The sequence below is a fragment of the Cryptomeria japonica genome, chromosome 11, assembly GCF_030272615.1.
Source record: "Cryptomeria japonica chromosome 11, Sugi_1.0, whole genome shotgun sequence".
NCBI classification, from domain to species: Eukaryota; Viridiplantae; Streptophyta; class Pinopsida; order Cupressales; family Cupressaceae; genus Cryptomeria; species Cryptomeria japonica.
In genome coordinates this window covers 315,776,966-315,793,436 of record NC_081415.1, presented here as the reverse complement: position 1 = coordinate 315,793,436, position 16,471 = coordinate 315,776,966, and the positions used below count along the sequence as shown (strand labels likewise).

The 16,471-nt window shown below is 39.4% G+C and overlaps 1 protein-coding gene across 2 annotated transcripts in view; it reads right to left on the bottom strand.

Annotated features, from left to right (window-relative positions):
• LOC131065044 (flap endonuclease GEN-like 1) overlaps positions 1-16,471 on the bottom strand; it is a 164,070-nt gene that overhangs the window by 43,145 nt on the left and 104,454 nt on the right. For both annotated transcript variants that reach the window (XM_057999415.2, XM_057999414.2), the window contains exons 4-5: positions 16,156-16,340; positions 15,783-16,035 (exon numbers count right to left, since the gene is read on the bottom strand). In XM_057999415.2, the coding sequence (XP_057855398.2) occupies positions 15,783-16,035; positions 16,156-16,340 (438 nt within the window). The remainder of the gene's footprint in view (positions 1-15,782; positions 16,036-16,155; positions 16,341-16,471) is intronic.

Below are 16,471 nucleotides of genomic sequence, written 5' to 3'. Positions count from 1 at the left end.
AAAAAATCGATAAAATTTGAATATTTAATTAATAGCATTTAAAAATTGCGCATGGACATTTATTAATTAATTTTTGCCTTTAAAAAAAAAAAAAAAAATCGAATTTATTAATTAAAAACGAAGGCATTTAATTAATTAATTATTATTTTAAATAATGAATTGGGGCGCTTGAATTTTAATTTGCTTCATTTTACAAAGTCGGCCCTTGGTTTTTATTTAAAAATTGCTTTTAATTACTTTATTCTTACCAAGTCGGCCTAGAGTTAATGGAGGGGGTGAGCGCCTATAAAAGAAGGGTAAATCATTTCATTTTAAATCATCATTCAAACAATCTTTGCATGCGAAATTATCATTAAAGGAGAAGTGCGAATTGTGTTCAAGAGGCGAATTCCCATTCAAAGGAAGGCGCGAGCATCATCAAAGGGAAGTGCGTGTTTGTTTCAAGTGAGGCGAACTTGCTATCATCAAGACATTGAAGACCCCCCCCCCCCCAAAGGTGCCGAAGTGCTAAGGAGAACATTCGCTTGAGGAAGATCACGTGGGAAAGCTTCAAATTTTGATTTTGCCTAGGCGAATTTCCTTGTTTTGCTTTTTAGAGTTAGCTCTTAAGAGAGGTATGGCGATGTGATCCCTTGTCTTATTTTGAATTTTGATCGTCATAGCCTTAAGTTTTGAATTTTGAAATTTTGAATTTCAATGGCTCAATCGTTTTTTTTTAGGAAATGATAACTCAAGGACTTATCATGAAGTTTCCTAAAATTAATCTCTAGTCTATGTTATACATTGCAAAATCTATTACTTATTATGAAATGTTGTGTAGGTGATACAATGGCGACCCCGAAGGCGGGAGCATCCACCAGTCGTCCAGCTCTCATGAAGGAAGATCAAAAGAACGAAGAACTGGAGACCAAGATCGTGTCTAAGTGGAGCAACATTGGAGATACCAACTTGGGCAACTTCAGTACGAAGAAGTTTCGAGAGGTCCCTTACATTGGAAAGCCATCACCTGTCGCCAGGAAGATAATTGAGAGTGGCATCATTAAGGCGGCCGGCTTCCCTCCAGCAATTCAATGCCATGAGTTGATGATCGAGTGTGCTCGTCATTATGATCCACAGTCCAGGACGATCGTATCCAATGAGGGAAACACTTTAGCTTATCTTTCAGAAGAGGCTATAAGTGAGGCTTTCCATCTTCCAGAGCACAAAGATATGGTCTACAAGAGCATAGAAGGAGCCAGGTCCATGTACGAAGATGATCCAGATGCTTGCCTAAGCATCATCAACAAGAACTGGTTGCTTAAGAGTCGTCCTCGCCTGAGCAAGATCCCGAACACACCACATAGGATCGATTTTCAGGAGGAGTACAGAGATTTGATTACAATGCTCAACCGAGTCACAGGAGCTCCTCAAGCCTTCTACTTTGAGAAGTGGATGTTCTACTTTATCCAAGTGATAGTTCAGGGAAAAGGAACAATTCATTGGGCTAGGATGATTAGCCATTACTTGGACGTACAGTTAAGGAGACTCAAGGCTACCAAATCCTTCCACATGAGTTCATACGTCATATATGCCTTGATTAGAAGCTTTGAGTACGCAGGACTACCTCATAGAGGAGTGATTGCAAGAGGACCCGGCGAGGTCAGAGTTTGTGATTCCTATGTTCACTTGCATCATCCACCAAGAAGTAACTACAAGTTAGTTAATGATACCTTCACGATGAACATCACAAGGACGTTGCAAGGTGGGATTCACAATCGACTATCACAGGATGCACAGGAACTAGTAAAGAGGTACGGTGCTTGGTTTATCCAATTTCCGAAGTTTACTTATATCAGAGTTCATGGATGTCCTTCACCTCCATACATGTTGCCGAGATATCCGACAGACAGAATAGTGTTACTCAAGGTAACAAGACAGTTGGCAGCTTATGCGAAGGCATTCAGACACAGACATGGGAATGGAGTTCCTGTACCTATCATCTTAGGCAATTCAGTTGAGGTATGTCCTAATGCTTTAGCCATGGATGACGCAGAGAAGGAGTTAGCTTTGTATTCTTTTTCATTCTTTGCTTTGAGAGAAAGCTTTGATCCACATGGATATATAGAGGAGATAGTCGGTAGGAAATTTAAGCATGAATTTCAGATAGAAGATTTTATGATGAATCTATTGGATGATCTTGAAGTGAAAAGAAAGATGCATTCTAGATTGCCTTTGGATTTCATTAGGAAATGCAAGCTCAGGACGGTGGCAGACATCTCCAATCATCCTATGATCGAGATAGCAAAACAGTGAGGTTAGATTGGAATGAGCCCGAGGTTGTGGATCTAGATGCTTTGATGGCCCCAGTCTTGTCTTGTACTCGCAGATGGGTTGATGTGCAGCATCAGAAGTTGAGAGAGCAAGGCATAGCTATGACTTTCACCTTGGAGGACAGACCAGCTGAGGGTGGAGCCAGTGTAAGCGAGGGCAATCCTAATCCCAGAAATACAAGTGAGGGCAACCTTCGAAGTGCAAGTGAAGGCAATCTCCATCCAAGAGGCTCAAAGAGGAAAGAAAGACCTGAGAAGAGAGAATCTTCCAAGAAGAAGCAAGAGGCCAACCGAGATCGTTCATCTGGCACATCTTCTCGACAAGAGAAGAGGACACTTGAAGTGGAGGAGTCTATGGAGTCAATGGTACAGAATGATAAAGAAGGACAGGCACCAGGTGGATCTCTTCAAGACAATGAGTTGCATGAAGATGGGGAAGATAATGAAGTAACATCTCCTCCCAGAGAAGAAGAATTGCTCAAGGAAATACAGGTTAAAGAGACAAGATCTGCCATCCCAGATTGGTTGAAGGAAAGATTAACTAAGGTGATCGTGATTGAGGACGAAGACAATGTAATTGATTTGGAGAGCCTTGTCGGACATTCCCAGGAAGTGACAGAAAAGAGGAAGGCTACCAAGATGTCCAAGATGATTAGAGATGAGACTGGATCCAGAAAATTGCAGATAGCTACACCGGCCGTGGACAAGTATGAAGGTGAGATCCTAGCAGAGGAATATGATATAGAGACATTTGAGCTAGGTCCATCCACAGCCGAGCAAACACTAGATGATGCCACCGATTCATTTGAGGCCTTGAAAGACAAGCTTAGGGAAGAAATGGAGAAGAATAGGAAGCTTGAGAGAGAGGTCGGTGCATGGAGAACATATTTCAGCCATCTCAATCAGCCTTTAGGACGTCAGGATCCAGCAAGATCACCCATACAGGCACTTCCCCTTCAATCAATTGGTGAGGCAGAGAGATTCAGGAGTATGGTCCAGCGTATGAGTACTTGGATGGACAAATCTCATACAGTTGCCGTAGAATTTACAACAAGGATGATGAAGACTGTTCATAGGGCTATCCAGGTTCTTGAGATTATCCACAACTTGATGATAACAGTAGCTGCTTTTGCTCATACCAAAGAGGTTATCATTCCTGTCTTGCGAGTAATCAGACAAACATCGAGGAAGGTCTTAGCGCAGGAAAAGATCATGGATGGAGGACCTCACAGTTTACTTCAGTGGTCAACTTTACTCCAGATGAAGGAAGTTCTCTTCGAGGACATCAGTACTTGATGTAGCCATGTTGAGGAGGTTATCAACCCGATCCAGGACAGAGTATTTGAGGTCCTACGTACCATTCTTGGCAAGAGGATTGAGATTGAAACAGATGTGGATTTGCTGGAATTGGAGGATAGAATCAAGGTTATCTTTTGCAAGGATGCAAATGTTATCACAGATGAGCAACAGGACCAGATGTTTGCTACCATGCTCCTGATTGAGAAGACTAAGGAACTTGAACCTGAATGGGACGCTACTCTTCTCGAGGCATTTGATCAAGTCATCCACTTGGAAGAAAGAATGAAGAATCTTCCCGAGATTCCAATTGCTGAAATCGAAGGAATCGTGTCTAGATTCATTGCATATGCTAACAAGGAGCATTGGAAAGGGAATAAGATTCTAGATGAGAGGTTGTTATAGATGACATGGCACCTTAATTGTCATTGGTTTATGTCTCCTAGATTTTCGTGCCAAATTTTAATAATTGGCTATGCATTTAATGTTGTGCAATAATAAAACCCTAATTAGGGTTTAGGTGTCATAATCTTGACCATTGATCTTCTTTTTGATCTGGACCATTCATTGTAATTGAGGATGCTATATATACCCTCATTTCTTTTCATTTTGCAATAATGAAAAAACTAGAAAATCAGAGAGTTAGAAATTATTGATGTATTAGAGAGATTAGAGTTTAGAAGCAATTTACTTTTGTAGCAAGATTGAGTTTTGAAGAAAGAATTCAAACAATTGTTGTACATGATGGCTTTGAGATCAATAAAATATTGAAGTTATGGTGTTTTGTTGCAATTCTCTTGGTTATCTTCATGGTTGTTCATTTTTCTTGAATCATTCTCAATCAAAGTAGTGTGTTAATTCGAAGGACAAAGTGTTGGACTTGATCTTTGGTAGGATTCGCTTTCCAAACCACTAGCTTCTTGCTGATTGTAGGAACGCCTTGCGTGGTCGACTGGAGAATACTTGAATCGCTTAAACCTTCAATCGTTGTTGTATCTTGGATATGTACCTTCGTGGTAGTGTCCTTGATCTTTGATGTATTGAAAAATCATTTGTTACCTTAGAAGATCGCATCAATTTCAATTGAGTTGTTAATTTATGGCAATATTGAAGTTGGTAGAATCTCACCAAGTCTTGTCCACATTGAGTCATTCTTAGGGTTAGACTAGATTAGACCTCTTACAAACCCTATCCTTTTGAATTTTTTTGAAAAGCTTGTTTAGTTTAGAAAAATCTTCGGCAACGTAAGGCCCCTTGATGACACAGCAATCACAACGACCACTGGTGCCTATCCACACGTAGAGACCCTACTAAAAAGAACATTGGAGTCATCCTAACTGATCCTTCTTGCGATATCTTCAGCAGTTAGCGACTTTATTCAAGAGAGGATAAGATGCCTTTGGGTATTTTATTCTGTGTATGATTGTGTACAAAATACACGTCAACAGGTTGCAAATTTTGAAATGAGATGAGCCTGTCAGGAAGGTCAAGTATGTCTCAGGTTAGGTCCAGTCAAGATTTTGAGGACAAATTCAAATTTGGTCTAAGTGTTAGCATTTTAATGATGGAATTGTGCATTTTTTTGTCTGGGTAATTTTGGCCAAATTTTTGATGGCTTGATAACTGATCCCTGGCCTTAGAAATGACCTAATTATGCCTTGTGAAGTGACTGAAAACCTAAATTTTGGATATTTTGGCTTATAGAAGTAAAATCGCTCCTGTCCCTCTCCCAGGGACCAAGGCGAAAATGTTGTTTTGTGCATCTTGGTTATTGACTTGTTTCAATGTTTTTGTGCAGAGTCGCCAGGGGATATGATCGAACGTGAATTGAAGATTTTGAAGATTTTGAAGACTCAAAAATGACAAGCTTTTAAGGTTTAAGGCAAAATCGCTCCTGCCCTTCACTGAAGGACCAAGGCGAAATGGCTTGTTTTGATCATTTTTTGGTCTTGGTTGATCAAACTGGAGCATCAAGGACGCAAGGAAAGATGAAGCAAGCATAATGGAGTATCCGGACTTAGTCGTTGGCAATGAAAGGTTGAACTTTTGGCCTAGAAAGATAAAGGCGCTCTTGTCCCTCACTGAAGGACCGGAGCTTGAATTCCAAGTTTGCCTTATCCTTGCAAGATTTAAGTGATTTCGCGATTTGAGGAGGACAAGGAAAGTATGTTTTGCTCATTGAATATAACTTGAATGGGCCACAATGGAGAAAATCAACCTAAGTAACTAAAGCGCTCTTGTCCCTCACCCAGGGACCAGAGCGATTTTCTCAAGAGACAAGTTTTTGGCAAAGGAAAAGCAAGTTTTACGTTTGAGATGAGTGAAGGAAGGCGTAATCACTCCATTGAAGATAATTTTGAAAGATTGCGAAACACAAGTGGAGCCTATAATGGCCAAGGCGCTCCTGTCCCTCACCCAGGGACCAGGGCGAAAAGCACATTATCATGTCTTCCCCTCTAAATTTAGACGAATCCAGGCCAAGGAACAAGATGGCGATGATATTTAAAGCGCTACAAGGAAGGACGAAGTTGCAAAGACCACAAGACTTGATGAAAATGGCTAAGGCGCTCCTGTCCCTCACCAAGGGACCAGAGCGAAATCTTCAAGCATGCCTAATTTTAGAATGCCACTTTCGTTTCAAAGACTCAAGATGGAAGGCGGAGTGATATTCTACGTTCAGAAAGTGATTTAAAGATGACATGATCAAGGGTTTGTACCAAGAACTAAAAGGCGCTCTTGTCCTTCACTCAAGGACCAAGGCGATTTTCATAAAAACAACCATTCCCTTCCAAAACCACGTCAAGGCAAGGATATGCAAAGTCAAAAATGTCTTTCGAAGGACGATGAACAAGGAATTGACTCCAAGAATCGACAATCTTGGGCACAAATACAAAAATCGCTCCTGTCCTTCATTGGAGGACCAGGGCGAAAATCTTAAGAGGAACTGATTTTGTCTTAAGAAAGCAAGATGAACATGCATAGAACGAACAAAGAAGATCATTGATTGCCCTGCAACATGAATTGCGATTGGAAAAGACAAGGACCAAGGACAAAGGTAAGATCGCTCCTGTCCCTCACCAAGGGACCAGGGCGAAAGTGTTTTAAGGTGCACTCCTTCCAAAGATGGAATAAATCAAACTCAAGATTCCAAACGAAAATGCCATTTTGGACGTCCAAGATAAGACTTTGAACGTGAAAAGCAAGAAATACAAGGCCAATATGCATGGGCGCTCCTGTCCCTCTCCAAGGGACCAGAGCGATGTTGTTTAATCTCCCTTATTTTTCCCATGCTTAGGCGCCAATATCCTTCAAATTGCATTAAATGCCAAATTCGCTAAAACTTGGAATATTTTAATTAAGTTGACATTTAATAAGGGCGCATATCATTTAATAATTAATTTAAGCCTTTAAAAAAATCAAAATTTTAATTACAAAGGCATTTAAAATTAATTATTATTAAATTAAATTTAAAAATGGAGCGCTTGGGCGTATTATTTTAATGTTTTTTGCAAAGTCGGCCTCTTCTCTTATTTAATTTTTATTTATTTTGGCCTATTTTCCAAGTCGGCCTATGGGCAATTGCAATAGTGAGCGCCTATATAGGAGAGGTCTTTTGAAGCATTTTAATCCATCATTCAATCATTTATTCAAATGCGATTTGGAGAAGCAATAGAGGTGCGAAATCTGGTCCAAGAGGGAGTGCGAAGTTTGACTTAAGAGTGCGAACTTTGTTGGAGGCTAGAGGTGGAGCGAATTTTCTTCAAGGCGTTGAAGAACAAAAGGTGGCGAAGTTGATGAAGGAGGCGCATTTGCTAGAGGACTTCGATCTTCATTTTGCCTAGCGATTTTCTTAATTTTGCATCATTTTTTTAGAGTTAGTTCTCAAAAAGAGGTATGGCGAGATCTCCCTTGTTCAAATTTTGAAATTTTGAATTTCCAATTGCATAGTCATATTTAGGAAATGATAATTCAAAGATTTATCATGAAGTTTCCTAAATTTAAAACTTTAATCCAGTCTATATTTCTACGTTGCAAAGTATATTGCTCATTATGAAATGTTGTGTAGGTATCAAGATGGCGACCCCGAAGACAGGAGCATCCACTAGTCGTCCAGCTCTCATGAAGGAAGATCAAAGGAATGAAGAATTGGAGACCAAGATCGTGTCAAAATGGAGCAACATTGGAGATACCAACTTGGGAAACTTCAGTGTGAAGAAGTTTCGAGAGGTCCCTTACATCGGAAAGCCATCACCTGTCGCAAGGAGAGTAATTGAAAGTGGCATTATCAAGGCGGCCGGCTTCCCTCCAGCAGTCCAGTGTCCTGAGCTGATGATCGAGTGTGCCCGCCATTATGACCCACAATCCAGATCAATCGTGTCCAAGGAAGGAAACACTTTGGCTTACCTTTCAGAGGAGGCTATCAGTGAAGCTCTCCATCTACCAAAGCATAAAGATATGATTTACAAAAGCTTGGAAGGAGCTAGATCCATGTACGAAGATGATCCAGACACTTGCTTAAGCATCATCAATAAGAATTGGTTACACACCACATAGGATCGACTTCCAGGAGGAGTACAGAGATTTGATAACCTTACTCAAGCGAGTTACAGGGGGCTCCTCAAGCTTTCTATTTTGAGAAGTGGATGTTCTACTTCATCCAAGTGATAGTTCAAGGAAAAGGGACAATTCATTGGGCTAGAATTATTAGCCATTGCTTGGACGTGCAATTGAGAAGACTGAAGGCTACCAAGTCCTTCCACATGAGTTCATACATCATATATGCCTTGATCACGAGTTTTGAATATGCAGGACTACCTCACAGAGGAGTGATCGGAAGAGGACCGGGGGAAGTCAGAGTTTGTGAATCTTATGTTCATTTGCATCACCCACCTGGAAGTAACTACAAGTTAGTTAATGATACCTTCACGATGAACATCACCAGGACATTGCAGGGTGGGATTCACAATCGGATATCTCAAGATGCACAGGAGCTTGTAAAGAGGTATGGTGCTTGGTTTATCCAATTCCAGAAGTTTACATATATTAGAGTTCATGGGTGTCCTTCACCTCCATATATGTTGCCAAGATATCCGACATACAGAATAGTGTTACTGGAGGTGACTAGGCAGTTGGCGGCTTATGCAAAGGCATTCAGACACAGGCATGGAAATGGAATTCCTGTGCCTATCATACTAGGGAATTCAGTTGAGGTATGTCCTAATGCTCTAGCCATGGATGATGCAGAGAAGGAATTGGCCTTATATTCATTTTCATTCTTTGCCTTGAGAGAGAATTTTGATCCTTATGGATATGTAGAAGAAACAGTTGGTAGAAAGTATAAGCACGAATTTCAGATAGAGGACTTTTTGATGAATCTCTCAAGTGATTTAGAGGTGAAAAGAAAGATACATTCCAGATTACCTTTAGATCTCATCAGGAAATGCAAAATTTACAGAGTGGCTGATCAAGCCCAGGACAGTGGCAGACATCTCCAATCATCTTATGACCGAGAGGACAAAACAGTGAAGATAGATTGGAATGAACCTGAAATTACAGACTTGAGAACTTTGATGGCTCCGATTTTGTCTTGTACTCGCAGATGGGTGGATATACAACATCAAAAGTTGAGAGAACAGAACACATCGATGACTTTTACTTTGGAGGAAAGGCCAGGGGAAGGAGGAGCAAGCACAAGCAAAGGCAATCCTCATCCTAGGAGCACAAATGAAGACAATCCTCAACCTAGATGCGTAAGTGAAGGCAATCCTCATCCTAGAAGCGCGAAGAGGAAAGAAAGACCTGAGAAAAGGGAACCCTCCAAGAAGAAGCAAGAGGCCCATCGAGGTCACTCATCTAGCACATCTTCCCAACATGAAAAAAGGACAAGTCAAGAGAAGAGGGTACTTGAAGTTGAGGAATCTATGGAATCAATGGTTCAGAATGATAAGCACGAAGAAAGGCAGGCACCTCAACGTTCATCAAGTCAATCTCCCCAAGTCAATGAGCTACATGAAGACAAGAATGATGATGAAGTGACATCTCCTCTCCGAGAAGAGGGATCAGTGCCTAAAGAGATACAAGTTAAAGAGACAAGGTCCGCCATTCCAGACTGGTTAAAGGAGAGGCTAACGAGGGTGATTGTGATCGAAGATGAAGATAATGTAATTGATTTAGAAAGCCTTGTTGGAAATTCTCAGGAAGTGACAGAGAGAAGGAAGGCTACCAAGATGTCCAAGATGATCAGAGATGAGACAGGGTCCAGGAAGTTGCAGATAGCTACACCGGCAGTGGACAAGTACGAAGGTGAAATCCTTGCAGAAGAGTATGATGTAGAAACATTTGAGCTTGGTCCACTCACAGCCGAACAGACACTGGATGAGGCAACTGATTCATTCGAGGCACTTAAAGACAAGCTTAGGGAAGAAATGGAAAAGAATAGAAAGCTTGAGCGAGAGGTCGGTGCTTGGAGAGGCTACTTTAGCCATCTCAATCAGCCTTTGGGACGTCAGGATCCAGCGGTATCTCCTGTGCAAGCACTTCCCCTTGAATTAGTTGGTGAGGCAGAAAGAGTTAAGAGCTTGGTTCAGCTTATGAGCTCTTGGATTGACAAACCCCATACCATTGCCATTGAGTTCGCAACAAGAATGATGCAGACCACCCATCGAGCTATCCAGGTCCTTGAGATCATTCACAACCTAATGATAACAGTAGCCGCCTTTGCCCACACTAGAGATGTTATCATTCCTGTTCTGCAAGTAATCAGGCAAACACCAAGGAAGATCTTAGCACAAGATAAGATAATGGATGGAGGAGCTCATAATTTACTTCAGTGGTCAACTCTACTTCAGATGAAGGAAGTTCTTTTCGAAGACATTAGTACCAAATGCAATCAAGTTGAGGAGGTCATTCATCCGATTCAGGACAAGGCGTTTGAGGTGTTATGTTCTATTCTTGGCAGGAGGATTGAAGATGAGACAGATGTGAATCTTCAAGAGTTGGAGGAGAAGGTCAAGGTCATCTTTTGCAAAGATGAGAATGTTATCACAGATGAGCAAAGAGATCAAATGTTCGCCACTATGCTCCTAATTGAGAAAATCAAAGAACTCGAGCCTGGATGGGACATAGCTCTTCTCAAGGCTTTCGATAAGGTCATCCACTTGGAGGAACGAATGAGGAATCTTCCAGAGATTCCTATTGCTGAGATTGAAGGAATCGTGTCCAGATTCACTGCATATGCTAAGAAGGAGCATTGGAAAAGGAACAAGGTTCTAGAAGAGAGGTTGTTATAGATGATGTGGCACCTTAATTATCATTGGTCTATGTTTCCTAGATTTTTGTGCCAATTAAATATTTGGCTATACATTTAATATTGTTCAATAAAAGGGGAACTTTTTGTAATAAACCCTAATTAGGGTTTAGGTGTCAAAATCTCAGCCGTTGATCCTCTTTTGATCTGGGCCGTTCATTGTAATTGAGGATGCTATATATACCCTCATTCATTTTCATTTTGAAATTAGAAATAAGAGAGAGATAGAGAATAGCAGTTAGAGGATTAGAGCTTTTGAGAAGAAAGTTATTTTGTAGCAAGATTGAGCATTGAAGAAAGAATTTCAAGCAATTGTTGTCTATGTTGACTTTGAGATCAAAAAAGTATTGAAGTTATGGTGTTTTATTGCAATTCTCGTGGTTATCTTCATGGTTGTTTACTTTCTTGAATCATTCTCAGTCGAAGTAGTGTTTAAATTTGAAGGACTAAGTGTTGAGCTTGATCTTTGGTGAGATTCATATTCCAAACCACTAGCTTCATACTGATTGTAAGGACGCCTTGTGTGGTCAACTGGAGATATTTGGATTGCTTAAACCTTCAATCATCATTGAGCTATTGATATGTACCTTCATGGTAGTGTCTATGATTCTTGATGATTTGAAAATCAATAATCACCTTAGAAGATCGCATCAATCTCAGTAGAGTTGTAATTCCTTGGCAATACTGAAATTGGTCGGATCTTACCAAGTCTAGCCTACATTGAGTCATTCTTAGGATTAGATTAGAATTCATCTCTTGCAAACCCTACCTTTTGATCTTTTTGAGAACTTGTTAGTTTTAGGAAAATCTGTTCCTGAACGGAAACGTAAGGCCCCTTGATGAAACAGCATTCACAACGACCACTGGTGCTTATCCACATGTAGAGACCCTACATTACAGAACCTTGGAGTCATCCTGATTGATCCTTCTTCGCGACATCTTCAACAATCAGAGGCTTTATTCAAGAGAGGATAAGGTACCCTTGGGTATTTTATTCTGTGTTAGGCGGTGTACAAAATACACGTCAACAGACGTGTAGAGAGCAAAATGATATCATGGGTCATCTTTTTTTTCCGCCCTAAAATCACCGAAAAAAAATGCAAATTTTGCAAAGGTGAGAGAGGGGATTGTTTTTAAAACAAAGTTTGAAATTTTTTTATCATGTCTTCATTTCGCTGAGAAAAATTCCCTAAAAAGCCCGAAGAAATGGTGTCCAAGTGTTAAGAATCGAATCCATGAGGAAAGTTCGGCATTTTTTTTGTCTCCTGTTGTCGTGCCCTGCAAACCACCAAAAATATACCCAAGGCTTAAGTTAGGCGAAATGGCTCAAAACATTTTTATTTAACATCGCCTTCATTTGCCAATAAAATACCGTGGAATGCAAGTGCCTAAGGCATTAGTAACAAAGGGGGGTCAATTAAATCAAAATTGGATGTTTTAAAAAGAAAAAACAAACCAAGGAATTGTGCTATTTTCACCTTCATTCAATGATGGAAGAACCCAAAGGAGAGTCTATTTAAATTGAGTTCTAATGTTTTAAAGTCGACTCTTTTCTACATTTTTCCCTCAAAACAACAAAAAATATATTGAAGAGGGGCCCCAGTGACATGGAGGCGTGTGAGTGAAGTTTGCTTACCTTCTTCAAACTGGAACTCTTTTTGAAGGTCGCCTTGCAACGACCAAAAGAATACCGAGCCAAAACATTTAACTTGCACGAACACATAAATAAACTTCAAACTTAATGCGAAATGGATGCTAAAACGTCGTCTTTGCATATATCGAGCTAAAAACTAAATTTGGGGGTCTAGGTTTAAGATGAGGCAAATGAAAATAAAACTCCTATATTTTAAAACAAAGCTCTTGTAACTGCCAAAGTGAGGCCCAGCCTTGCCTTCAAAGCATTTAATATTTGCTACAATTATTTAAATATTCAAGGTAATTGATTCAAATTGAACTCATTTTTTGTAGATCAATGCCACTAGAAGGAGCACACAAGATCAAAATGACGACCACAAAGCAGTGTTGATGAAGAACGTGTTGCAGAACCAAGGACAGAGCACAGAGATAAGCATCACCACTGAACAACAAGTTGAAGTCCAACAGCAAGATTGAAAGTATCAACAGAGCTCAAAATGATTCTATAGGAAAGCCAGACTCAGAAGTGCACAGCTAGAAATCCCCAAAGTCAGTTTGTGTAAAAACAGAAATTGCCTTATTGTAAAATAACTACCTATGGGTCCCCATTAATGCATTTTAAACAAATAGGACACAAGTCAGTTATTGCTCAGCTACCTAAGTTGTAAAATTGATGTCAAACAGTTCCTAGTAGCTGAGAAGATGATTGAAGGTGGCACCTGTGAAGTTATGGAAATTACTAAGCATGGGTTAAAGCCGCTAGGCTTCTAGAAGGCGGATTGCAGCCATTGGATGGCTTCAATCCTGGCCCTTGATTCGAAATGTAAAAATCTATAAAAGGCCAATGCTTCTCTCTTTGTAAGGGTTACATTTTTAGGGGTTAAATTTTAGATAGTTAGATTTATAGCAGTTAGAATTAGAAATAGCTATAGGTAGAATAGCACTGCTGAGAAAAAATTGTTGTAATGGCAGTTGAAACAAATATATAAACATTGAAGTATGGTGTTTGTTATTTTTGTTTTCCTTTGTTTGCATGGTTTCTCTTCATCTAATTAGTCAATGTTAACTGATTTTAATGGTGAAATGTGAGGGTATCCGATTTGATTTTAGATTCATACCATTGGGGACCTGTTGATTGTAGGTTTCCGTGTATGGTTAGTCTGAACTGCATCATTATGCTTAGTTCAACCGTGGGGGTTTTCTTCAAGCTGTGCTAGAATTGGGTGCCTGGAAGAATGTTCATGGTCTGAAAACCATTAATTTCCTATGATCTTGCACTGTTCTTATTGAGTTGTGAGGGTGTCTCTGGCAAAACGAGGATTAGTTATTTGAAATCTCTCTACCCGCAGCACCAGCCATTAATGTTATTGTCCATAGGATTCCTGAACCCTATCCCTTTTGCTGTTTATTTCCCCAAAATGAGAATCAAAGCATCATCAAATGCAGGCCAGCTTGTTGTAACCGTAAGTCACCTTGTGTTACCAGCAAAACAGATCAAACCACTGAGTTATCCAAAGGCATCAAGACCCGACATTTGGAACCTTGAGCTTGTCCCCTTTGATCATTTAAAGCAGCATTAGGGATTCCCTTGTTCAAGAGAGGATAGGATACTTAGCATTCTATTCTATGTTGACTTGAAAGAGTAGAAGTATGATTTCACGCATCAACAAATACCTCAGCACCTACTACTACTACTACTAGCTGAAGGCCTAGAAAATTGAGTTATATTAGGAGAGCAAAGAGGAAGATGTAGTCTTCTCTTTAGTTTGTTCATTGTTGTTTTTCACATTTGGACATATCATTATATGTAATTTTGTAAACATTTATAAACTTATGCTGCTGTTATACATTTTAAAGCTTGAAACTATGAGTAAGAATGGTGAAATTTCAAATATTGAGTGTTTGGAGATCATATGACGTGTAATGTTTCAATTATGGCTCTTATGTTCTCTAAATGCATTAATTTCTTTTTTTTTTTTTTTTTTTTGTAAAACTACAGTTTTCTTTTTGTCAAGTCCTTTCCCGAGTTTTTGCCGAGTCCGAGTCCAATTTTTTGGGCTGCCAGGTCCAAGTCCTCAAACTTTGCTGCTATGTACAGGTGAGAGATTTGAATTAATACTGCGTTTAATGTCAATAGTTTAATAGCAGATTACTTTCAGAAATTATACTCTATGCATTGCAATTTCAATCCATATTTATAATTGCCATTATGTTGAATGGTGTTATCATATGCGAGATTGAGTTAAGAAGGCTGTTCAATGAATCCCTTCTATAAACAACAAAAAATAGCAGATTTGCAAACACATATTTACCTTTTTTAGAAACATTCCAACTGTTTCATAAAATGTGCTGAGTGGAAAAAACAAAATTTTGAGGGCATAATAATAGGGGATCTTACAGTCACGCCCCCCACCACTCTCCCCAATAAAGTCGATGCATCGATGCCAAAATGTATAGTATCTCTCTTTCTTTTCCCATTCATTGCATAGAGTGAGGGCGATGCCAATACCCAAACATCGAGCCAAGACAACACAAAACTAAATAAAAAAAACATTGAAAATCACAATGCACAATTTAACCACGATTGTAATGCATGTACACATGAAGAAATCAATCACCAAACATTGACCACAATTTTTTTTAAAAGTGATTTTATTTGGGTCAAAATTGTCAACAGTGGCATTTTGCAATTTTGGTAATTAATAGCACAATTTTGGCAATTTCTGCTTAAAATTCAATCTAGCAATAAATTACCAGTTCTCCTCTGCAAGTGATTTACAAATTAGAGTCCCAACTTGCAGGAAACACGAAATCTAAAAAAACAAGTGCCTCTTTTCTTTGAAGGTTGGTCGAGCACACATGAACAACAGAATCATCTCATATTTGTATTTGAATATCATGAAAACATTTAGGAATGTTGTTCTTTGATTAAGCTTTGGTTTTTGCATTCATAAGAAAAGTTATAGATAAATGTCAAATGTCGTAAAATAAATCAACAAACTAAATGATATTTCTTCATGGTAAAGATATCAAGGTTTTAGCAAACACTGTGTGTTTCCCTAAACTACGTTTACACAATTCATAAAGCCACTGCTTAGGAAATACTGTAAGGTACAAAATGGTCACAAGGAAGCATTTCCTTCCCAAATATATGCTTTGGTATGTTCGTCTACATAAATAATTACTTTTCCTATCAGTATCAACAAAAAAAGGAATGAGAGAGAGATTTTACTTACCTGCATGCAGCCTGCACATGCACATTTCCAACCGGGATATTTTTCTACACACTTTGCATCACTGTAAAGGCCCTTGCAACCATCACACCCAAGCTTAAGATGACTCACTTTGTTCCCTGGGTGCCCACACTGAGAACAGTGAGGTCTTTTTTTCACAGGCATGCCAGCTGTGTGTTCTGATTCAAAATTTTCTGTTTTAGAATTGTCCATCTCTGAACATAACAATGTGTTTCCCTTACCTATTTCACAAAGCCTGCCAATACATAGTATATCAATGTTCTCTTGGAGGAATAGGTGTTGTACATCAAAACCTAAAATGAGACAGCCAATTCAAAAAGTGCAACTACTGAAAATTTGATTCTGAAAAATATACTTGTCAAGAATCTCCTCTTCCTGGAATAAGTGGGTAATGCGCACTGCAGTGTTAAGCCCAATGCCCGGTACTCCATGTGAGTTATAGTCACAACCCACCAACAATGCTAATGCTATTAGATGCTTCCTCTTCAACCTGAGGCATGTATCAATATCTGATGCCCTATAGCATTCAATAATGGGTTCCTGCAATGATGATAAACATTTGACTCAAACAATATCCACCTGATGTAACTTGCAGCACAGATTTCAAATTTAATATATTGTCTACCTGCTCAATTAAATCAACCATTTGTGACACAATCCCTGTGCGATGC